This window comes from Solanum dulcamara, chromosome 5, assembly GCF_947179165.1.
Source record: "Solanum dulcamara chromosome 5, daSolDulc1.2, whole genome shotgun sequence".
NCBI lineage: Eukaryota > Viridiplantae > Streptophyta > Magnoliopsida > Solanales > Solanaceae > Solanum > Solanum dulcamara.
Genome location: NC_077241.1, coordinates 78,586,041 through 78,610,207, shown reverse-complemented (window position 1 = coordinate 78,610,207; position 24,167 = coordinate 78,586,041). Strand labels below are relative to the sequence as shown.

General features: G+C 34.1%; 3 protein-coding genes across 3 annotated transcripts; all 3 read right to left on the bottom strand.

The window, feature by feature from the left end:
• Positions 1-1,900: 1,900 nt before the first annotated feature.
• LOC129890131 (putative glucose-6-phosphate 1-epimerase) lies at positions 1,901-5,908 on the bottom strand. Its single transcript, XM_055965672.1, has 8 exons — positions 5,475-5,908; positions 5,256-5,330; positions 4,607-4,663; positions 4,346-4,509; positions 4,086-4,220; positions 3,196-3,298; positions 2,562-2,667; positions 1,901-2,183 (listed from the first exon to the last, which is right to left on the bottom strand). Exons 1-8 carry the CDS (start codon positions 5,562-5,564, stop codon positions 2,005-2,007), a joined length of 909 nt encoding a protein of 302 aa, XP_055821647.1. The 5' UTR covers positions 5,565-5,908; the 3' UTR covers positions 1,901-2,004.
• Positions 5,909-6,651: 743 nt separating this feature from the next.
• LOC129890130 (putative glucose-6-phosphate 1-epimerase) lies at positions 6,652-11,830 on the bottom strand. The gene is made up of 8 exons (XM_055965670.1): positions 11,201-11,830; positions 11,007-11,081; positions 10,272-10,328; positions 10,010-10,173; positions 9,730-9,864; positions 9,158-9,260; positions 7,859-7,958; positions 6,652-7,140 (listed from the first exon to the last, which is right to left on the bottom strand). Exons 1-8 carry the CDS (start codon positions 11,306-11,308, stop codon positions 6,971-6,973), a joined length of 912 nt encoding a protein of 303 aa, XP_055821645.1. The 5' UTR covers positions 11,309-11,830; the 3' UTR covers positions 6,652-6,970.
• Positions 11,831-15,778: 3,948 nt separating this feature from the next.
• Positions 15,779-23,873, bottom strand: LOC129890129 (hydroxyproline O-galactosyltransferase HPGT1-like). The gene is made up of 12 exons (XM_055965669.1): positions 23,526-23,873; positions 22,967-23,030; positions 21,871-21,920; positions 21,576-21,769; positions 21,230-21,293; positions 21,034-21,106; positions 20,471-20,594; positions 19,443-19,530; positions 19,296-19,346; positions 17,647-17,718; positions 17,212-17,324; positions 15,779-16,191 (listed from the first exon to the last, which is right to left on the bottom strand). Exons 1-12 carry the CDS (start codon positions 23,639-23,641, stop codon positions 16,169-16,171), a joined length of 1,032 nt encoding a protein of 343 aa, XP_055821644.1. The 5' UTR covers positions 23,642-23,873; the 3' UTR covers positions 15,779-16,168.
• Between the last annotated feature and the right edge of the window lie 294 nt (positions 23,874-24,167).

Genomic DNA, 24,167 nt, shown 5'->3' with positions numbered 1-24,167 from the left:
ATTACTGTATTATTATTTTTTTAAATCTGCTTTGACTTATTTTACTTGAGTCCTTTATTTTTTTTGCTGTCTAATTATGTGTCCAAAGTAGACTCCTATAATCATTTTTTTCCACACTTTTACAATAATATTTGACCTTGATTTTTCAAAAGTAGAATAAAAGTACTTGTGAAATAATTAAAATTTAGCTACGTAACAATATTTAACAAATAATTTTGGATAAAGGTTTTTTTTTCCGGGGGAGATGCATCATGCTTACATAGTTAGATTTGACGGATTCTAGCTTTCGATTCTAACAGTTGAATTGATAATACTTGTAAATTTTATTGATTCAAATATTAATACAATAATAATATATTCAGTTAAATCTCCATAACTCAAAATTAATTTTCATTAAAGTTTTAGTCTATGTTCTGTGCCAAAGTCGTTGGGTTCAGTTGAATCGAGGGGCAAAATTAGGAAGCTGATCTTATCGTAAAATCACATTGTACGTATAAATTTTGTCTACGCCACTGATTGAACCAACAAACAATAACAAGAACATATCCAATGAAATTTCATTAAGTGGGGTCTAGAGACGATAGAATGTACACAGATCTTACCACTAACTCGTGGAGGTAGAGAGGTTGTTTTCAAAAGATCATCAGGTCAAGTGCATCAAATCCAAGTAAAGGAAGAAGAAAATAATGAAGAAAGCATATCAATTAATAAGAAAAATAGTGTAGAGTCTACAAAAGAGAAACAATAACAAAAGTAAAATATGTGATACTCTAAACACAGTAAACAATATATGGCAAGAATTAAAAGGATATGACTAGTATTACGACAAGCACTAACAAGCCTAAACCGTTACAAGGCAAAACAACACTCTCACCCTACTAACCTTCTATCCTGTTACACGACCTTGACTCCTTCCTATCTAGAGTCACGTCCTCGATAATATGAAGTTGCGTCATGTCTTGTCTAATCACATCTTCTCAATACTTTTTTGACCTACCTCTACCCTATCCGCATACCCCCTACAGTCAGCCTCTCGCACCTCCTCACTAAGGCGTTAGCTCACCTCTTTTTCACATACCCAAAACACCTCAATCTAGCTTCTCTCATCTTGTCCGCTATAGATGTCACTCTCACTTTCTCCCGGATAACCTCATTTCTAATCTTGTCACTCCTAGTATGCCTGCACATCTATCTTTACATCCTCATCTCTGCAACATGCAACTTCTGAACTTGTGAATTCTTGACCAGCTAGCACTCCATTCTGTACAAGAAGGACGATCTAACCATCACTTTGTAGAACTTAAGTTTAGGTGGTACATTCTTATCACATAATGCTCTAGAGGCAAGCCTCTATTTCATCCATGTCCTCCCTATGGAATGTGTAATATCACCATCAATGTCCGTACTGCCATGGATTATGGACCAAAAATACTTAAAACTATCTCTCTTGGGAATAGTTTGTGTGGCAAGCCTTACTTCCACATTCACTTCATCCAACGTAACACGAAATTTGCACTCCAAATATTCTGTTTTGGTCCTGCTCAACATGAACCCTTTAGACTCCAAAGTTTTTCTCCAAACCTCCAACCTAGCATTAATTCTGTATCGTGTCTTATCAATCAATACTATATCGTTAGCAAATAACATTAACCACTGATTGAACCAAATCATTATTTATTTTGAACTGATGATTTATACATAAATTTTTAGCTAACCAACAAAAAAGAGACATGGTGACAATGCCAAAGCTATATTTAACCGACAAATATTTTGTGATATAAGGTTGAATACAAGATTCATTTCTGCAATTATGAACAGATTCATTCAAATTACAACAGTTAGGGAAAAAACTAAAAATGACCTTTCCCAACTTCCATTACATGTACTGTGTGCTGTACACTTGCACAAGAATGACATTTATACATCAATCATCTAAGTACAATACTAAAAGAACATTGATATTGGCTCTTAGTCTACGACTTCACTAAGGAGCTCATACGTTCACTAATTAGGTTGTGTTGTATGCTTGACAGACAGTTTCAACGTTCCGGTCCATTTCTCACCTTTCTCCAAGGTGATTGGTTTCTCGATAGCTGCTCCGCCTACACATACCATATGCTCGTACTCTTCATCTCCAAGATCTGCTATGGCTACAGATTTTTCCTCCCATGGATTCCAAACCACTGTCATAGGTTAACGTAGAATGTTGAAACACAATCAAAGAGGAAAAGATGCAGTAACAAGATAACAAACAGAACATGTCGAGTATCTAGATTACAAACTTAACATGTCCAATGTTTTGAAGTTACCATACAAGGGAGGGTTTATTATCATAGAAAGTCATATTTCTTCTTGATTCCAATTTCCTTCCAACAAAGAAACTGTCCTCAGAAATCAACTCCACAAAGGGATTACATATACAAAATTTGTAGTGTTGCTTTGGACTGTACTTGTCTAATGGATATGCTTCTCACATTTGACCATATCAAGTTTTATGTGCTGCTAATTTTTTCCTTGGTTTGGTTCCAAATAAATAAACGCAAAAGTATAGTTGAGCTCACCAACATCAGGAAGTCCTTCATTCTTTATCAGAAAAGTCCTACTGTTCCAGGGATTGTGATCGAGAACTGCTATCTCTTCAATTGAACTAAGATAAACTCGATCCACCTACCAACAAAGAATTTTTGAAAAAGGTGAAATTACAAACTCAGTAATTGTTCTAGGAAACAAAAACATGAATCAAGTTCAATAAATAATTTGCTCCCACAGATTATTATCCAAACAAGGCGTGCAGACATTGATTCTACTGTCATCATTCATTTCATTTCAACTTCTTTCATTTCAAAAAAGGAAAGAGACATTCTTTTTGAAACGAACTAAAAATGAAAGTAAGACAAACAAGTTGGAACGGGTGGAATACATATTTAAAATAAATAAGGAGGGGCGAAACATATAATGTGGCTCACACCTTGTACTGGATTAGTAACACAAAGCAACACCACATAGCGGTAGGTGCCTGGGTGGAGAATCAACAGATATACTTCTCACCTACTTAGGAGCCAAAACTATTAAGCAATAGCAGAGACAACAATATAGCAGAAAACACTGTCTAGACTGACTTATAGCCGAATAGTTTTGGGAACACCTTATTGAACTATGGCATGTGAGTTTGATAAGACATATGCTGTAATTTACCTCGGATTCAAATGTTACGGCATTTCCTTTCCCTGGAAAACGTTCTCCGTCGAACAAGTTTTCAAGGTAGTCAAGAGTCTCCAAGCCTTCCACTCTCACATCGCTGTCATAAAAGCAGTTAGGTTAGCCTAGTTTTCAAGTTCTGAATAGGGAAACTATATGGATATGTCATGAAACTCATACGTTTATCGAAACATGTGGAAGTAGATGAATAACAAGACATAATATGACTTGACCAATACGATATACCTATTGAGTTAAAAATCGGAACAACAAGTTTTTGTTGTTAACGAGTCACAAACATATTCATCCTGCATTTTTTTTTCTCTTTTGGGGGTGTGCTACACCATTACAAAAATAAAAATAACATACTCAGTATAGTCCCACAAAGTGAGGTCCGGGGAGGACAAAGTGTACGCAGAGCTTACTCCTACCTTAGAAGTAGAGAAATTGTTTCTGATAGACCCCCGGCTTAAGAAAAATAGTCCAAAGTAGTACAAAAAAAGAATAAATAGAGGTGAAATCACCACAAAGTATACTGAACAGTAACTACATCCAAATAATACAAAAGCACCACAAAGTATACTGAATAGTAGCTACAGCCAAATAATACAATAATCTAAATACAAAAAATATCAGATAGTAACAGAAATTAAGAAATTAAAGGACAAGAAACTATTGTGCGCCAAAAATTATGAGAGCAACAAATGGGTGTATGATCCAGGTTTAGATTATAGACAACTAAATTTATTCTTGTGTTCAGATAAGAAGTTTGACTGTAGATACTCCTCGATTACTATATAACAATTTTCTATCAATCGAAGCTAGGGACGGGAAACTAAATTTATTTTGTTTAAAAAGAATGCTTCAGTAACGCTTATGTTAGTTACCTGATATCTGAGACAGAAAAATAAGTTTGGTGTGCAATGTAGAAGCTAAAATTCTTGGAACTGATATTCCTGATGCGTGATGTCAAGGCAAGAGATCCATCTAAAGCCAAAGCCACTCTCAGGCGGAATTCAAAACTGGACAAAGAGAAAAGAGAAGACTAACATCACTAGCTGAAAATTTTACTAGCATACTATTCGAACATTTAATAGTTATGACTATGTTGCCTATTAAGAAAAGAAATGGATTGTAAAGTTCGTACTCATGAGGCCAGACTTTAAGATCATCGGCAGATGATTTAAGTAGTAAGTCGATATATGTTTTGTCATTGGAATGATTTGACTGCAGTGGGGGAGGATTATTGTCAATGTTCCACATCCTATTTCTCGCAAATCCATGTTCCTCAAGGGAGCCCGCTTTTCCAAACTTCAGAAGTATACATACACATCAGTCACATTTCGAAAAGATCAGTGTGAGCATATGTTAAGAGGAACACAAAGCATATAGACAACTACCACATTACCTGTGGAAAACATATTGGAATCCCTCCCCTCACAGCTGTTGGCGGCTTAAAAGTTGCCTAAAACGCATAAAGGAGAGCAAGCTGTCAGTTTTCACATAGCAACAAATTCTCTGCTTTACGTAATTTAGATCCTTTCTTCTCCTCAATTTACAAGATTTCTTTAAATTCGATTTTTAAACAAGTCAGACTCAAGAAAATACTTTGATGCAGAACTAGAATCTGAGGGTCTGAAGGGGATGAAATGGAGATGAAGAATATCACCATGTAGCAGAAATAGTAAAAAAAATGACACTCGCATTTCATCTACAATAATTTCAAAGAAGCTCAAAACAGTGATTCAACATGAACAAAATGCAGTTTTCATTGCAAGATAAGTAGAAACGCGAGTCTTGCAAAACTAGGTGGATCGAGGAGGATTATGCTGGTTCAACAACTCACTACTTTCGGCTCGAATTATATGTATATCAGTATATGCCCAAAAAGATTTAAAATGTATGCAGACCCAATCATGCTCATACTGAACTCACAACTTTAAATTCTGAATTCGGTTCAGCTTACCAGATTTTCACCCATAAATCAAATTGAGAATAACGACAAAAGTAGAACAACAAGGACGATTGTTTCAGCACAATTGGCTTCAGAAATGTACCTCTCTGCTTATAAAAAGTAATTCTTCACCATGATCAGTCTTCCATGAAAGAACCTGTCCTCCATGCAGGCTAACCTGGATATATAAAACAATTCAAGAAAACTCAATTTTCAAAGATTTCAGATTTATAAATTCTCATCTTAAACACATACAATCTTGAACAATCTTGAACACAGCCTTCAGTCAAACAGAAAAGATTAATCTCAAAAGTAAACTAACTCGAACAGAGGCGCCACTTGGATTTCGAAGCAAAACTTGTTCAACCCCATTCTTATCCTTTTTAATTTCTATAGCTTTAGAATGATCCATTTCAAGAACACAAATTGGATATCAGAACTAAAACGCAGCAAATTTCTAATTGAGAAAAAACAACAAACATTGAGCTTCAATTACTCAATGCAGTTGAAAATTGATACTTCTTGCTTGTGACAATCCCAGTTTTCTCTGAAACTCAACTCAACATTTCTTCAGCACTAATTCAATACCCAGTTATCTATCTTCTTGAATGACCATAAAAAGCAAGAAATACCCCTTTAACACAGAAAGATTTGAACCCTTTTTCTTCTTTCTGTTTTTCTTTCCAAAATGAAGCAACCCCAAAATCTATAACTGTGTAGAATTTCAAGAACAAACAAGGGAAGATTCAAAATTCTATAACGAATCATATTTATAAAGGAATTTGGAGGGAGCATAACTGTATTATCAAAAATTTCTCACTTGCACACTTAACTGAATTAACTTCCAATGTGGAGGGAGCATAAAATTTTTAGCTTGTTGCCCCTAAAAATATTTATTTCCTACGTGCTGTTTTGAATCACATTGAAAAGTTCCACGTTAGAGGGTAAAAAAAATTCTCTAACAAAGGTGATTATATAAATATGGTTCGAACCCAAAAATTTTAATTACAAATGAAGAAGTGATTATTAATCCACAACAATCCTTCAAATAGAGAAGTTATTGCGTGAAATATTAACGGAAGAAGAAACTATGGCTATCTCTCAATAATAATAACTATGTCTCAATTCCGAATAATTTTGACCATTATGTTGTACTTTGCGACACTCACGTCCCTTATTTTTTATAACAATTCATTTAACTTATTAAATATTAATATTCTGACTAATTTACACTTCAAATATTTCATTTTGATCGTACTCAATCTGAACCCTTTAAACTCCAGAGTTTTTCTCCAAACCTCCAACCTAGTATTAAATCTGTCCCATGTCTCGTCAATCAGTACTATGTCATCCGTAAATAACATACACCACCGATTGAACCAAATCATTATTTCTTTTTAAATGATGACTTCTACATAAATTTTTAGCTAACTAACAAAAAGGAGACATGGGGACAATGCCAAAGCTATATCTAACCAGCAAATTTTGTGATATAAAGGTGAGTACAACATTCATTTCTGCAATTATAAACAGATTCATTCAAATTACAACAGTTTGGGGAAACATTATAAATGACCTTTCCCCACTTCCATTACATGTATTGTGTGATGTACACTTACACAAGAATGACAATTGGAACTTTTAAACATCAATCAACTAAGTACACTACTAATTTCACACCAATAAAAGAACATTAATATTGGCTCTTAGTGTATGACTTCGCTGCTAATATTAAGGAGGTCATACGTTCACTAATTAGTTGGTTGTGTTGTGCACGAACCATGTATTTAACTTGGGACGTGAGATTTGAGTGATCCTTCAACTTGTAGGCGTGACAGACAGTTCCAACCTTCCGGTCCATTCTTCACCTGGCTTCAAGGTGATTGGTTTCTCGATAGCTGCTCCGTCTACACAAAGCATATGCTTGTACTCTTCATCTCCAAGATCTGCAATGGCTTTAGATTTCTTCTCCCATGGATTCCAAACCACTGTAATAGGTTAATGTAGATTGTTGAACGACAATCAGACAGGAAAAGATGCAGTAACTAGATTACAAACAGAACATGTCGAGTAACTAGATTACTAACTGAAGATGTCCAATGTTTTTAAGTTACCATACAAGGGTTGGGTACACCAGACTACCCAAATCTAAGAAAAAAAATGATGAATTTATCTCATGAAAAGACCCTACTTATTATCAGTTCCAACACTTACCTAACACATAATTGTTTTTTAGCGCTAGATGCTTACCTGTTCATCTCAATAGTCTTAGACTCTTAGTAACTTTGTTCCACAAAGAGAGGGTTTATTATCTCAGAAAGTCACATTTCTTCTTGATTCTAATTTTCTTCAACAAAGAAAGTTACTTTCTGAGATAATAACTCTTAGTTGAGTGAACTTTTGAGAAATCAACTCCACAAAGGGATTACATATACAAAATTAGTATTGTTGCTCGGAAACCCGCCCGAGGACTGTACTTGTCTAATGGATCTATTTTTCTCTCTTATCTTTGTTTCTCTACATTTTCAGTTTTTCAACATGAACTTTAATGTTCTTATAAAGAAAATCATCTAATATTTGCAATTAATGACAATCTTCCTAATGCTTTGGTGGTCCCTGAATATGCTCATATGCTGTAGATATACTTCTCACTTTTTCCTTGGTTTTGTTCCAAATAAATAAATGCAAAAGTATAGTTGAGCTCACCAACATCAGGAAGTCCTTCTTTCTTTATCAGAAAAGTCCTCTTTTTCTCGTGATCGAAAACTGCTATCACATCAGATGAACTAAGATAAACTCGATCCACCTACCAAAAAAGAATTTTTGGAAAAGGTGAAATTACAAACTCATTAATTGTTCTAGGAAACAAAAACATGAATCAAGTTCAACAAATAATTTTCTCCCACAGATTATTATCCAAACAAGGCAGGCATTGATCTACTATAATCGTTCATTTCATTTCTACTTATTTCTTTTGGGTCAATTTTTATTAAAAGGAAGAGACAGAAGCTGAGGCATGGTATGACTTGCTATATTGGAACAAGAACGTTACCATAATTAAATAGTAAGCTCTCAGGGATCATAACCCACAGAAATGATCTGCAGCTAACATCATGCTTAGAGAACCAGCATAAGCGGCTGCTTACTATACATATTTAAAACAAATGAGGAGAGGGGCGAAAAATATACTGTGGCTCACACCTTGTACTGGATTAGTAACACAAAGCAATACCACAATAATATGCATGCTCAAAAGAGTGGGAAGGTAGATGGATGGGTGGAGAATCAATAGAAGTCTACTCGGTTCTCACCCACTTAGGAGCCAAAACTATTAAGCAATAGCAAAGAGAAGATATTTTTCACAAAAGTCACTTATCTATCATTTCTAACACAAAAATCACTAAACTTTTGAGTGTACTGATACAAAAATAACACAACCTGAAAATACCAACTTTCCGATGGATAACTCGTGTTTTACTCTCTCTTTTTTTAAAATCTAACAAATAAAATTCAATTAAAAAGCGCTGACCCTACCCAAAACCCAAAATCCATATGAAGAAAGAAGAATATATTAAAAGAACGGAACAGAACTGCACTCCTCAAAAACGCTGTTGAAATTTAGGGAGGAGGCAACAAAGTTTCAACCTAATTTTTCTGAGGCCTGTCAGTTCTTTTGATATTTTACTTTCTTCATGTGGATTTTGGGTTTTGGATCGGGTTGGATCAGAGATTTTTAATTGATTTTTATTTATTACATATATATTTTTTTTAAAAAAGCAAATGAGTTATCAACTGGAAAGTTAGTATTTTCAGGTTGTGTGATTTTTGTGTTAGTATACTCAAAGTTAAGATTTTTGTAAATGATCGTCAACTGATTTTTGTGAAAAAAAAGTAATAGCTAGGTGACCATATGTGAAATTTACCCACTGACTAATAGCCGAATATTTGGGAACACCTTATTGAACTATGTCATGTGAGTTTGATAGGACATATGCTGTAATTTACCTCGGATTCAAATGTTAAGGCATCTCCTTGCTCTGTGAAACGTTCTCTGTTGCACAAGTTGTCCAGGTAGTCAAGAGTCTCCAACCCTTCCACTCTCACTTCACTGTCACATAAGAGCAGTTAGTTTAGCTTAGTTTTCCATCCAAGGCAGACTGTATGAATACGTCATGAAACTCAAAAGTTTATTCAAACATATGGAAGTAGAAGAATAACAAGACATAATAAGACTTTACCAATACAATATACCTAGTGGGCTTATAAATCGGAACAACAATCTTTTGTTGTTGACAGATCAGAAGGGTGAAAACATATTCATCCTGCTGTCCTGCTATGTGTATGGGGGGGGGGGGGGCTACACCATTGTGCTCCAGAAGTTATGAAAGCAACAAAAGGGTGTATGCTCTACGTTTAAATTATAAACAACTAATCTTATTCTTGCGTTCTGATAGAAAGTTTGACTGTAGATACTCCTCATTACTAGATAGCAATTTTTCTATTAGTCGAAGCTAGAGACGGAAAACCATCATTTTGTTCAAAAGAATCCTTCAGTAACAAATGTTTATGACAGTTACCTGATATCTGAGACAGAAAAATAAGTATGGTATGCAATGGAGAAACTAAAAGGCTTGCAATTGACATTCCTGATGCGTGATGTCAGGGTAAGAGATCCATCAAAAGCCAGAGCCACTCTCAGGCGGAATTCAAAACTGGAGAAAGAGAAAAGATAGGACTAACATCACTAGCTGAAAATTTACTAGTATATTATTCAAACATTTAATAGTTATAACTAGGTTTCGCAACAATATAACTATGTTGCCTATTAAGAAAAGAAATGGATTATAAAGTTCGTACCCATGAGGCCAGACTTTAAGATCATCATCAGACGATTTAAGTAGTAAGTCCATGTATGTTTTGCCATGGGAATCATTGGGGTGCAGTGGGGGAGGATTATCGTCAATGACCCACATCCTATTTCTGGCAAATCCATGTTGCTCAAGGGAGCCCCGGTTTCCAAACTTCAGAAGTATAAATACACATCAGCCACATTTCGAAAAGATCAGTGTGAGCATATTTTAAGAGGAACATAAAAGCATAAAGACAACTACCGCGTTACCTGAGGAAAACAAATTGGAATCCCTCCCCTCACAGCTGTTGGCGGCTTAAAAGTTGCCTAAAACGCATAAAGGAGAGCAAGCTATCAGTTTTCACATAGGAAACAAATTCTTTGTTTCACACATTTTAGCTCCTTTCTTCTCTTCAGTTTACAAGCTTTTCTTACATTCGACTTTTTAACAAGTCAAACTCAAGAAACCACCTTGATGCAGGACTAGAATCTGAGGATTCTGAAGGGGGTGAAATGAGATGAAGAAACTCACCATGTAGCAGAAATTCTAACAAAACGATACTCACATTTCATCAACAATAATTTCGAAGAAGCTCAAAACAGTAATTCAACATGAACCAAATGCAGTTTTCATTGCAACAACAACAACATACCCAGTGAAATCCCACTAGTGGGGTCTGAGGAGGGTAGAATGTACGCAGACCTCACCACTACCTTATGGAGATAGAGAGACTGTTTTTCCGATTAGTGGAAATACGAGTCTTGCAAAACTAGGCAGATCTAGGAGGCTTCTGTTTCAGCTCGAATTATGTATGTATATCAGTATATGCCCAAAAAGATTTGAATTGTATGCATATACAATCATGCTCATACTGAACTCACAACGCTAAATTCTGACTTCACCGCTACTTACAAGATTTCCCCCCATAAATCACATTGAGAAGAAAGACAAAATTAGAACAACAAGGAATGATTGTTTCAGCACAATTGGCTTCAGAAATGTACCTTGCTGCTTATAAAAAGTAATTCTTCACCATGGTCAGTCTTCCATGAAAGAACCTGTCCTCCATGCAGGCTAACCTGGATACATAAAACAATACAAAAATATTTATAAATTATCTTAAACACATAGAGTATTGAAATCCACAAACTTAGCCTTCAATACAAACACAAAAAATTAATCTCAAAAGTAAACTAACTCGAACAGAAGCGCCACGTAGATTTCGAAGCAAAACTTGACCAACCCCATTCTTATCCTTTGCAATTTCTACAGCTTTATAATCCCTATCTGCTGCAGAATGATCCATTTCAAGAACACAAATTGGATATCAGAACTAACTTGTGTTTTTCTCTGATAAAACACAGCATAAATCCTCCAACTTTTATACAAATTTCTAATTGAGACAAAACAACACTTGAGCTGCAATTACTCAAAGCAGTTGAAAATTGGTACTTTTTCCTTGTGACAATCCCAGTTTTCCCGTGAAAAGTATACCAAAATCCTAACTAACTGAACTTTTCTTCACCACTAATTCAATACCCAATTTATCTTTCTTGAGGAAATTATTAATGACCATAAAAAGAAAGAAATCCCCTGTTTTACTCAAAAAGATTTGAACTTTTTTACTTTTGTTCCAAAAATGAAGCAACCCCAAGTATCTATAATTGTGTAGAATTTCAAGAACAAACAAGGGAAGATTCAAATCAAGAACCAAAAATTCTCTAACTAATTATTTCTTCAAATAGGAATATTTAAAAAGGAATAGTGATTTTTTTTTCCTTCTTTTGTCATAATGACTCTTTGGACTTATTTGCAGCTATTAAAGAAATTAATATTGAGAAAAGTCAGATATTTGAACAGAAAAATATGGAGCATAAATGTATGTACATTACATTATATTATGAAAGCTGAGAATTTGTCATTTCCACACTTAATTTGACGTTGATTACCTGAATTAACGGCCAATTATGGTCAAAATATATGTTCTGTTGACTTTTCCTTTTTAACCTTTAATTTCCCGCTCAATATATTTTAATTGGAAGACTAAATTTAAATTCACATTGAAAAAATTTCAAAAAAAAAATTAATAATTCCATACCTTAAGTTTGAACTCGAAAGCTCTAATTACATATGAAAAAGTATTTATCACTCTATAACAAGTAATAATGCTTGTGTGTTTTTTTGGAGGTTGATTGAGGGAAAACCTAAAATATTTAATTAAGAAGAAACTTTGGCTATCTCTCAATAATAATAAAAAACATTATTAAATCTTAATTTGTTACAACATCAATTTTGACTATGGTAATACAAAAAAAAAATCAATATTTACAAAAAAATTTATCATAGTGATTTAATTACAACCTTTTTGGGGGAAATTTTCATATGAGTCTTGTTTTTTCTTTTTTTTTATTCATAATGACTATAAATTAACTCTCAAATATTAAGGATAATTTCATTCTTGTAATCGTTCTTATCGCCAACCTTTATGACTTTTTTTTGTCATTTCATGCCTTAATCTCTATTTTAAGCATCCTAGGAATTTCTTGGATCATGATTTTGAACATAATTAAGGATGTCTAGATTAAAAACACTATCCTTGACTTTTTAACTAACCTTTTGTAGTTAGTAGGTAGCATATAGTTGTTGAAATATCTAATTATATCTTCTTGTGTTAATACTCAATTAATCTGAATTCACACGAAAAATCTTACATTTTTAGTTCTCTATTTAAGCTTTTTATCATTCACTTCAGTTTGTTAGTTGGTGTAGCCTTTTTTTTTTCTTTAGTGCTTTTAATATGATTCTTTTTGCTACTGTAATTTATTTATTTTTCAAATTTACTTTTAATTCTTTAGTCGATGTTTTTTTTGGAAACAACCTTTCCGTTTTTATAAGGCAAAGATAAAATTTGCATACACATCACCCTCTTTAAACTCAACTCATGAAATTATACTGAATAAATTATTATTATTGTATAGCCTTTTTTTTTACTTATTTTTTTTCAATAACTGTCTAATTTATTTTCGTAGATTTAATATGATATGAGTCAATTCCAAGGAGGGGAGGAATTTGATTTGAATTAGTAGGGATATAGTTATTGAAATATCTATCTATATTTTCCGTTTCCTTTTTTAATATCCATTTTAATGACTTGACTAATATGAATTTGTGTTTATAAAAATCCACTTTATTAATAAAATATTTTATATTAAAAACGACTTTACTCTCTGGCCTGCGTGGCCATCCAAAACCAATTTTTTGACTATAGAACTTGGATGGCTAGCAGGTGGCTCCAACATGTTTTAAGCACTTGTCAGTAAAGATTATTTTTTTTTATAATTGATGAAGTATATCTAGAATTTATTAAGAGCACTGAAATAGAATTTTCTTGAACAAGAGATAGTCAATAATTGGATTTAATCATATCTCAATTATTGCTATTTGTAAATAATTAGCCCATTTATCGTAAATATCACTGAATGTCCTTTATTTTTTCTGCTATCTAATTATGTGTCCTAAGTTGACTTCTATGATCTTTTTTTCTTTTGCAATTTTTTACAATACTATTTGACCTTGATTTTTCAATATTTCCAAAGCAAAAGGCATCATTTTCATAAGTAGAATAAAAAGTAGTTGTCAAATAATTAAAATTTAGCTACAAAACAATATTTAACTAGTAATTTTTTTGCAAAGGGGGATGTTTCTACCTAGTTCGATTTAACAGATTCAATCTTTAAATGGGTATGGTTGAATTAATTATACTTTTAAAATTATTAATTAAAAAATAAATATAACAACAACAACATATTCAATAAAATTCAAATGAATCAAATTTAATATTTATTAAAATTTTAGTAATTATTTTATATGTCTATGCTTTGTATCAAAATTATTGGGTTCAGTTAAATTCTGAGGCAGAACTAGGAAGCCGACCTTATCAAAAAAGCATATATAAATTTTGTTTTCGTTTATTATTTATATTTAAATGGTGATTTATACATAAACTTTTTAGCTAACCAACAAAAAAGAGATGGGGACAAATGCTTGGATTGAGGAAAAATGCCAAACTCCATAGCCATTCCAACAGAAAAAATTGGGGCCATCTCCATAGCCAAGTGACAAAATTCACAAAACATCACTTACCCCATCATAATAAATATGAGAATTTTATAAAAAAAAGTGTCTCTAGAATAGCCACAAAAGCTGCTCTTACATAAGCTTTTGCATTATCTCAAGCTTAAATAAAGGAATACATTAATGATTTATTAGCCATTTAAAAATATCTTAATTATGCTTCATAGTTATAGTTTACTAATTACAATTCATAGATATAGTTATAGCAGCGTTTGTATAATTAACGCAATATTTGTGTACTTTTGTATAATTCTCCATATAATTCATTTTTTTTGTATAATGTTTGTATATTTCACTGTAAAATTCATGCACAACGTTTGTATAATTCGCTATACAATTTGTAGTGTTTGTATATTTCGCTATACAATTCGATTCGCGTACAACGTTTGTATAAATCGCGCGAATTATACAAAACTCAACTATATAATCCCGCGAATTATACAAAATTCAAACTGTAATTACAGCTAGATGCTTGTCGCGAGTCATAATTAATTAAAATTATAGCTAAATTAGCTAATTAACTAATATATGTTTGTTTATCCGCATAATTTTCTCATAAATTAATATGATTTAATACAAATATCGAGGGAATAATTTTTTATGGTCCCGAACACCAACTAATTTTTTTATTAGAATTAAGACATAGTTGATGAATTGATCTACAAGAGCAATAAATGAGACTGAGTAAAAACAGAAGTGACATTATGCCTGTCCATAACATCTTTTAGACCTTTTCCAAATTTTTTTTGATAATTAGATCTTTTCATCAATTGACTAATATGCACAATTACAATTTACACGTTTTGTAGATGTGGTGTCATTCTCAAATCTCTAAAAGAAAATTTAATTCCAAGCTGAGGAATCTTGATTTGATACAATGCTAAGAACATGTAATATGTGAGTTAAATGCACATCATGAATTCAAATTGTGCCATAGATAAAAGTTTGGTAATTAAGAAAAGAAGGATAGAGGTGAGTTACACACATATTACGGGTTTGATTCTTGCTCCATACAAAATATACATGTAATATTTAAGTAAAGTATGATTAAAAAAATGAATTCATTATCCATCGAGTTTTGAACCATGTGCCACTGATCCTGACTGATTTCTTGGTTGTAAAAGAATCCCTTAAAATAGTAATCCATCTGATGTTAAACCTTGTAAATTCATTGGTTGTAAAAGAATCCCTTAAAATAGTAATCCATCTGATGTTAAACCTTGTAAATTCATGGTTTGTCTAAAGATCAAGAAGAGGACATAGCTGACATGAGAAAAAAAAACTGATATTGAGAATTGGGACATCCACAACAGAAGACACTATTGAATAGAACATCAAACTAGTCAAGTTTGCTAATTTCTGAGACAAAATACATTCAAACTTCGTTATAATAGTTGTTTGTTACAATAACATTTTACTATAATGGTCTGATTTTCTCTTGAATTGATTTTTCATGTTATATTTTACTTCTCTATGATAACATTCTATCTATAACAATAGTAACATTCTTTATGGCGCTACACTCTTTGTAAAATTACTCGCTATGGCAGTCATGAAATTTTCAAATAAACGCCGTAATGTAACGAGGTTTAACTGTAGTACATGGCAGTTAGTTCTGCACAAGCCAAGAATTCAACATGCATAATGTCATATTTGAAATTGCTATTGAAGCAATCTTAAGAGATTCAATAATTCCCACATAGTTCAACAAACTTTATATCTCCATAAAAATGATATCATGATTAAATAATGGACAATGTGCACTCTATGAATACATCATCATGCAAGGAATTTTTCTGACCATAGTCCCTACACTCCAAGAACCCTCTGTACATTCCTCGAGGGCATGGTGATGTCACGAACTAAGGTGTGTGCTTTCTCTACCACGGAGCTCTTCACGATTGGAGTTAAAAACTTCAAGCACCTTTGTACAGGGCCCCAAAAGCAAAGTGCAGAAAAAATGATCTGGTCTTCACAAATTGAATGATCTCCAGTGACTGATTCTCTGTATGTACTAAAAGAGGAAATCCAATCAAGCTGCTGCACATACAAATCCTAAAAAAAAAAGAGCCATTTAGTACCATGATGTCACAAGGAGGAGGAGCGTAACACCAGCAGTAAATTCGTTCTTCTTTTTCCTCCTCATTTTTTTCAAGTTATTTACTGATTCTGCTACGTAATTGTATAGAGCATCTCTCGACTTTCAAGATAATACCAAACTATATCTATATGTCTGAACTCATCAGGCAAGAGAGCAAAATGACCTAAGCTTGATGAGAACAACAAAATAATTGACCTCAAAACAATTCCCTAAATAAGGACAGGAGATAACTTCGGCTGGCCTAGTTTTTTTTCTCCACCCCTCTTAATACAATTGCCTTAAGTTCCTTTTCTAGTACCAAGATTGGTCTCTTCTACCATTCACTTCAAAGTGGATCAGTTCTAGAAGGAAAAAAAATGGGAAGTAGGTAAAATTTACTCCAAAAGTTTCCGACTAAGTTTATACAAGCTTTCACACAAGGACAGTAAAGAGCAGCCCGGTGCACTAAAGCTCTTGTTATGTACAGGGTCCAGGGAAGGACCGACCACCAGGGCCTATTGTACGCAGTCTTACCTTGCATTTCTGCTAGAGGCTGTTTCCAAGGCTTAAACCCGTGACCTCTTGGTCACACGACAACAACTTTACCAGTTACTCCAAGGCTCCTCTTTTTTCACACAAGGACAGTGTTATCGGTATATTATGACAATGATGTCCGTGTGTGAAAACCTTCTTTTTCCTTAAAATAATTCTCAGTATACTCAAACCACTCTATCATCTATATTTTAAAAGAGGAAAAATTTAGTCATAAATAATAGCTCTCTAATTATCAATTCCAATAGGAACTAACAATTTTTCTACTTGAATTACAGATACTCCAGTAGAACCTCCTAGATAAAACAATCCACAACCCATATGGAGACAGCAATTTGTTATACAATCAATAACTGCTGCAAAAGGAAGCACCAATTTCTTTTTTTTTCCCTCCTATTTCCTATGGAGGGAGAGAGGAGAGAGAGAGAGAGAGAGAGAGAGACCTGAAGACCAGGAAGAGCAGCAAAACTTCCCTTCATCAACATGCTTCACATCAAGGCCGATGAACCAGGATCCAGCACTAACATCATCATGAGCATATGTGCGAAGTATTGATCTACAAAGTGGAGGGAGACAAAACAGTAACCATTTTACTATTGCCATCACAATTGATGGAAACATATGACTTCGTTTTTTCTTTTTAGTTTTTAAGTGGAGTGATGTGCATAAAAGACAACCTACTAACAGACACGATCAATCTAACATGGAAACAATCATGGAGAAGCAACCACATGTTACAAACAAAAGCGACCCTTCACTGAGAGTAGAATCCGAGCTCAATGTTCTTGGCACCTCAGCCTTTGCTACTTCAACATGCAATAGAAACATAATGCTAATCCACATTTCTTCTGATAAATAGTCAATTCCACATATTTTACCTGTTGATAGAAATAAATTGCGCCAAGGCCTTCGATATAGCAAATATTTCACCGGAAGCATGCCTAAAGTATCTGGTTGCGAAAGAGTACAAAAAAGATGAAAGAATTAACATCTAAACAAGTTGAAGAATTCATCAGCATGCAGATGTTGACACGTCATGCCGGATTCATATCAGCAGAATAACAGCATGACCAGAAAAATCATGAGTACATATCTATTCTTTCTTTTTCTTTTTTCTTGGGGGGCTTGGGGGAGGGGTGGGGCTAGGGGTGGGTGGGACTGCATTTCAAGAAGCTCCCCAACCTTGGTTGTGTATCTGAGACAGATGCATACTTCGGTAACAAGTGATTATGTAATGGAAGTAATTTCTCAATCTTGCCTCCTAACCATCAAGCATGAGCACAGTATTTTAAATGCTTGATATCCATATCCAGATTTTCTTAGTAATGAAACATGTAAGTGCCACAGTTACTAAGTTCACTTTCTACAACCCACTAGGATAGAGAATTACCACATTGTCACACATCTACATATCTTGTAGTTCTTAGTCTCCTAATGGCAAGAATAACATCAAAGTTACATGATGGAAGTTTGCTGTATGTTCCAAAAAAAATAGACTTCGACTTTCCTAAACTTACCCATCTATTGGCAAGCCTTTTACTAATATTACCATCAGTTAAATTATCCAGTCAATACACCTCTATTTTAGACTGTAAAGTCACTGGATATCAGCCCTAAAAGGGAGAGTAATCTCTCCCTTCCTGCATCACAGATCAAAATAGCAAGTGTTGGAGTTCAGGAAGCTGCAGAAGCCTTAAATGCAATCCAAATACTGCTTCTTCATAATACAAAGCAAACCTAATTCCCCAAAACCATGATGATAGCAAGAAAGTCGAAAAAACAGGTCAACAGTGTCCTTCCTGCTGGCAGTTAAACATTAAGTAATCCATTCGCAAATACTTTCAACTTCTCCAACAAATATTAACATAACTAATGAAATTAGCACTCGTCAAGTTTGCTAACACAAAAGATAATGAAAGAGAAAAAGGAAGAAGATATCAATCCAACAACAACAACAACATACCTAGTGAAATCCCCACCAGGTGGAGTCTGGGGACTGTTCCGAAAGACCCTCGGTTCAACGAACTCAAAAAAAAACAATTTTTTAAAAATAACATACGTCACTACTTTTCTTAACATTTTAATGATCGGCCTTGAAAGGGGGATTAAAGAAGGAAGCTCATAAAGAAGTGTTTTTTCAAAGAAAATGCAGTAACAAGGAGGAAGAGTATCCTCGAAACATAATGGAATTCTCCTCTTTTGCAATACTCATATATTTATTTTACTTGAATCTTTGAAACAGTGTATCTTCATTTTTGTTTGGAACATATATATGTCAGAAACCATAACTAATATATTTCTTGTATAAGTTCTATCCCAAAAATGTCCTTCTTTCGCTCAGTATGTGAGGGCTGACTCTGAGATATAAATTATGTACGATCAATATTTCCAACAAAGACTCACAAGCAATTAGCAATAGCCAGAGAAGAGGTATAACTACAACAAATGCAGCAGTGGATCTCTGCAGTATATCTAGCACTGTTTGCTTCAGCCAGATGATTTCAGTAAATAGTGCAGAAGTACTCACGATTTTCCATCCCCAAATTTCCACCACTCTGGCTCGTACCATTTCTGTTCCCTGTGAATAAGAAACAAAATTAGGTTATGAAGAACTAATATTTTCAGATGACTCTTTCAGCAAAACAGCATCATCCAATAAACAGGACAAACTCACGGCTGTGCAAAAACTTCGCCAGATTTCATACACCCTATGTAGACACGAGGCTTATCCAAATAGCTGGTAAGTACTGCTCCAATAGCATCTGTGGATAAACTAAAGCCAATAAGCATAAGGCACATATTTTTAAAACATAAGAACATGTCAACAGGTTAAGAACACAGCAAAGAACATCATAGATATGTCGTTATAATATTATGTTTCATTGGTTATGGTGTTGCAATTTTCTGTGAAAGACATAGCCAATCCAGATTTTATCACTAGGATTATAGTAGCTAAAGGGATCATCTCCAATCAGTTTCGCCAGATGGTTAGAGAGTAGAGAGTAAGAAGATCCAACAAGATTTTTCATTGGCATCTTGATACAATTTATTAAATAAATAGACAGTGATTTTCTATTTAAAGTTATTGTATACTTTATTTAACCAAAAGAAACAGTGATATAATGAACTCACGGTAGTTGTTTGAACTCTCCAAGTCGTAATTCAAAAGGCTTCATTCTGGAGGAAGCTTTGTAAAATGAGGCAACTTTTCTTTTGAACAACTTTGACACAATATGGCCAATTCTATTTCTGCTCCCTCAGGGAAATCAAGTTAGACCTGGCCGGCCACAAACAGGCACCATGCCTAAAATATTTTAGGTACATGACACCACTTCAACACTGGCTTGCTTTTGTACATTTTTTATGATTTATGTAAAACCCTTATTGACTCTTTGAGAAGCCTACAGCTTGACGAGAATCAAAATACAAAATCATCTGGGTACAACTTCTTTCTGTTCTTTATCTCATTGTCATTTCCAGATTCAACATGCCAATGCTGACATACATTAGGAAATTCTTTAGCAATCTCTTTCCTACACTTAAAAGAGTCTAAAGAATTTGATGACTTCAAACCTACCATAACAGTTTCTTAAATGGAAAGAAAATTAAATTATAGAAAATGGAAAGAAATGAGCAAAGCACAGACTACATAGAACAACAGATACACTAATGTACATATTGGAGGCTACTAATACTGTGTACCTAAATTAACATAGACATTGTCGTTGACCTTGGCATAAAACTCAGCATCCCAATGTTCAACAGCATGGGCAAAAAATGACTTTGTCTTCTTTGATTGTTCTTTAGGGGATTCCACATGATCATTCTGCTCAGGAAGAAAATAATATTCGCATACCGAGTTTTGTAGACATGTACAACAAGAACTAGATTACACAGCATAGTAATCTGATTTTCAGAATGGTAAGATATACATATAAAGACATACAAATAAGCTCGCATGACATGAGTGTGCTAACATATAACAACATTATTGATACCCATTTATTTATTTGAAAAGGTCATTTTTTTCAAAAAGGAAGTGGGATTTGATTACCCTGTATTTATTACTATTTCTTTCTGTGGTAGAGGAAGGATGTGTATAACCCAAGAAGATTTAATCTATTTTGATAGGTTAGAACGACTAACAACTCTCAGTTAATTTAATATTCTCAAAGTTTGTTTCTTTTATGGTTATAAAATTGCTGTCTTTAGTTGATAACAAGAAACTATGTTTGGAAGAAATAGAATGCAAAAGCTGCACATACAAGAATGATGAAGTCATTGGAATGCCTGCTTTCATCATCAATGGCTCTATCTGAACTGTCTCCACGATTTGAACTGCATGAGCCATGAGGTGTAAATTCGAGTAAGTAACCTGATTGGAAGAAACGTCTAGTACCTTTTTTTCAAAGAGCATTATGGTGTATCCTTTATTTAGTTCAGATTTATCAAGGCAGATACCTTCTTCCTATGACGAATCGAATTACGATACCTTTCTCCTCCTCTAATTTTTTACGAGCAGGACCTGCCAAAAATAGCTTATAAATTTAGAATGAAATCAGTTGTTTCAAAAGTTAACTCCACATGACAGCAATTATACTGCAGATATTTCTGATTAAGACAAGATCAATGATATTGCTACGGAATTCCACAGCAATCTAGTCTAAATGTGTTCAACAGACAATAATTGCATCAGCAAAGTGAGCTGAAATATAACTTCAGCATCTTGTCGAATTGGTTCAATTTTAGCTTCACAAGGCCTACCAAAAGAAATCAAGAAAAAGGGGAGAGAAAAAGACAGCCAAACCACTAGGCATCCATGCTTTACGAATTGCATCTCTGTTTTTCTTGTTGCTAAAATTGGTAGAGACACCTATAACAACTAGAAGCTTTTTCTTTGAATCCTTCTCATTGTTATCCAGTAGATGCTTTGACACAAAACCTTCCTGACTGGCTTTGCCCAGTTCCATCTGAAGTGCAGCTAGCCTCTTCTGTTGTTCCCTGGCAAAGAAATCATCAGCCTGTATAATCCCAGTATAAAATTCCAATATGAAGAGAAATTCCCTCAAAATAAAGACTGAAATTCAATACAATCATCTAACCTGCAGGTTATGATCTTCAGTGTATCATCTACGGATATAGCTGAACGGCCCTGTAAAGGAAGATAAGTATGCCTATAACTTTTTGATATAACATTAGCATCTCAGGGCTCAACTCAGGACCAATGAAACACCAAAAATTTGAGATCTCAATGCCAACTTCATCAAACTATCTGGAAAAAAAACCCTTGTTTTAAGTACACTATTTGACAAAAACCTTGTAATTGAACAAAGAATATTTATTAGTGTAAGTTTACATCAGATATCAAGCATAAACAGGCCTAGGCAACAACAGCTTTTTAGAAGGGCTAGCCTGCACAGTACAGTACCATTCACCTTGGGATTCCTCTCATGAATGAATTTTCAGGTGAATATAGGACAAAAATGACTCTTGTCACATCAAGCATAAACAGGCCTAGGCAACAACAGCTTTTTAGAAGGGCTAGCCTGCACAGTACAGTACCATTCACCTTGGGATTCCTCTCATGAATGAATTTTCAGGTGAATATAGGACAAAAATGACTCTTGTAGCTTCCCTGTAGCCCTTAAATAGCAATAAAACCAAGGTATTTCATGTAAAAGGGTTTTGGTGCATAATCTGACATAACTATGTCATACTAATAAGCAATAGAATTTCTTCCTGTTTCTGAGTTCTATTCATTTGTGTTACTAGAACAACTAGCAAAAACTAGCACATAAAAGGCTTTTGGTGATCTTATTGGTGCACAGTATGGGGGTTCCTCGACTTGGGTGAAGTTCTAGCAGATTAGCCCAAGTAAACTTGTGACGATGTTGAATCTTACGTGAAGGAAATGCACTCTTCACCAACCAATACAGAGGGCTAGTTAACATTTGATAATGTGGAACCTTGGATTTTCTTTATAATCAATCATATTAACCATATTCTATATTCAGACCAACACGACTACCTCATAGTCAGTTATTATAATCCTGACATGATATCCACCTCGATCTTTGTAGAGCCTATCTGATTCTACATATAACAACTTACTAAAACAAAGATTACTGGAGAATTTGGGGGAAAATCAGCTTTACCTACCACATGAATAGAACAATACTACTATTCAAGTGAAAATACCTGTCCGGTTCTCCTATCAAGCTCTTGAATAATATATACTCTATTCTCCGAGTCCAGCCACAACCTGCCAATTACGCATTTACCAGTTGCCACAGTTAATTATCAACAACAACATACCCACTGAAATCCCACAAGTGAAATATGGAGAGGGTAAAGTGTATGCACCTTAGCCCTACCTCGTGGAGGTAGAGAGGTTGTTTCCGGAGGAACTCAACTCAAGTACAACAAATCAAAGTAGGTATGAAAAGGCAAAATGACAGTGAAGGAAACGTAGCAACTAATAAAAAAACAGTAACAACAACACAATAAACAACAAATGATGAGAGAAATCATTCAATTAATCAACTACACCCCGTTATCAAGGACTAAATACGTGGCTCCTCTTAGCAAAGCTCGCATAGGCCAATGCAGCTTACTATTAAATATGTTAAAAAACAAATTTTCACGACACTAGCAATGTAATAAATAAACAAACCAAAAAAAGAGGAAACTGTGCATTTATGCATGGACATATATATATATACAAAAGAGAGAGAGAGAGAGAGAGAGAGAGAGCAACCTGCCGGCGACATAAACAGCAGCCATAGTAGAGAACATAGAGAGCATTAGAAACGACATTCGAGATAGGAAATTGGAGGTGGATGATAGCCGGTTGGAAGAGCCCCGGCTATTCATTTCTTCTACAGCGTCAGCTCCGACGGAGCAGTCCTCGTCGGCGGCCGAAAATATGGCGATGAGTATCGGAGTCCGTCGAATTTCGACTGATCGGAGCTGATTGAGTTGCCGAGGTTTTCGATCCAATTGTCAATTTGGGATTTTTATTTTTAATTTTAGTTTTTGGGTTTTAAGGTATGGAGAATATAAGATTGAGATGTTGTAACCAAAAAAGGACAATAATTTTGGTAGGTACTTAAATGTTCTATAATTTTTTCAAAAATTGAAATTTCTTTCTTATATCATATGGCCATATTGAATAAACAATACACTCAAAATTTAACTTAATTTTATTGTCCCTGCACGTATAACAAGTGACCAATTGACAAACATTAGTAAAGAATTACAAAAAAAATTGAATAAGTGATATTGCACATGAAATTGCTGAATTATTTCAAATATGAGGAACATATATGTGTTGTGTTATTTATATGTTTTTTGAGTTAATGATTAAGTGAATCTTTCGGAGACGACGTTGGTTTAATTG

Excerpts from the sequence above, each read along its gene's own strand:
- LOC129890131 (XM_055965672.1), bottom strand. The coding sequence starts at position 5,564 with ATGGATCATTCTAAAGCTATAGAAATTAAAAAGGATAAGAATGGGGTT. Across the intron at positions 4,664-5,255 it reads TACTTTTTATAAGCAGAGAG|GCAACTTTTAAGCCGCCAAC; the intron begins GTACATTTCTGA and ends TATGCGTTTTAG. Across the intron at positions 4,510-4,606 it reads TTCCAATATGTTTTCCACAG|TTTGGAAAAGCGGGCTCCCT; the intron begins GTAATGTGGTAG and ends ATACTTCTGAAG.
- LOC129890130 (XM_055965670.1), bottom strand. The coding sequence starts at position 11,308 with ATGGATCATTCTGCAGCAGATAGGGATTATAAAGCTGTAGAAATTGCA. Across the intron at positions 11,082-11,200 it reads TACGTGGCGCTTCTGTTCGA|GTTAGCCTGCATGGAGGACA; the intron begins GTTAGTTTACTT and ends TTATGTATCCAG. Across the intron at positions 9,865-10,009 it reads CTTAAAGTCTGGCCTCATGG|TTTTGAATTCCGCCTGAGAG; the intron begins GTACGAACTTTA and ends CTCTTTCTCCAG.
- LOC129890129 (XM_055965669.1), bottom strand. The coding sequence starts at position 23,641 with ATGAATAGCCGGGGCTCTTCCAACCGGCTATCATCCACCTCCAATTTC. Across the intron at positions 23,031-23,525 it reads GCTGTTTATGTCGCCGGCAG|GTTGTGGCTGGACTCGGAGA; the intron begins GTTGCTCTCTCT and ends CGTAATTGGCAG. Across the intron at positions 17,325-17,646 it reads CAATTTATTTCTATCAACAG|ATCAATACTTCGCACATATG; the intron begins GTAAAATATGTG and ends TCCACTTTGTAG.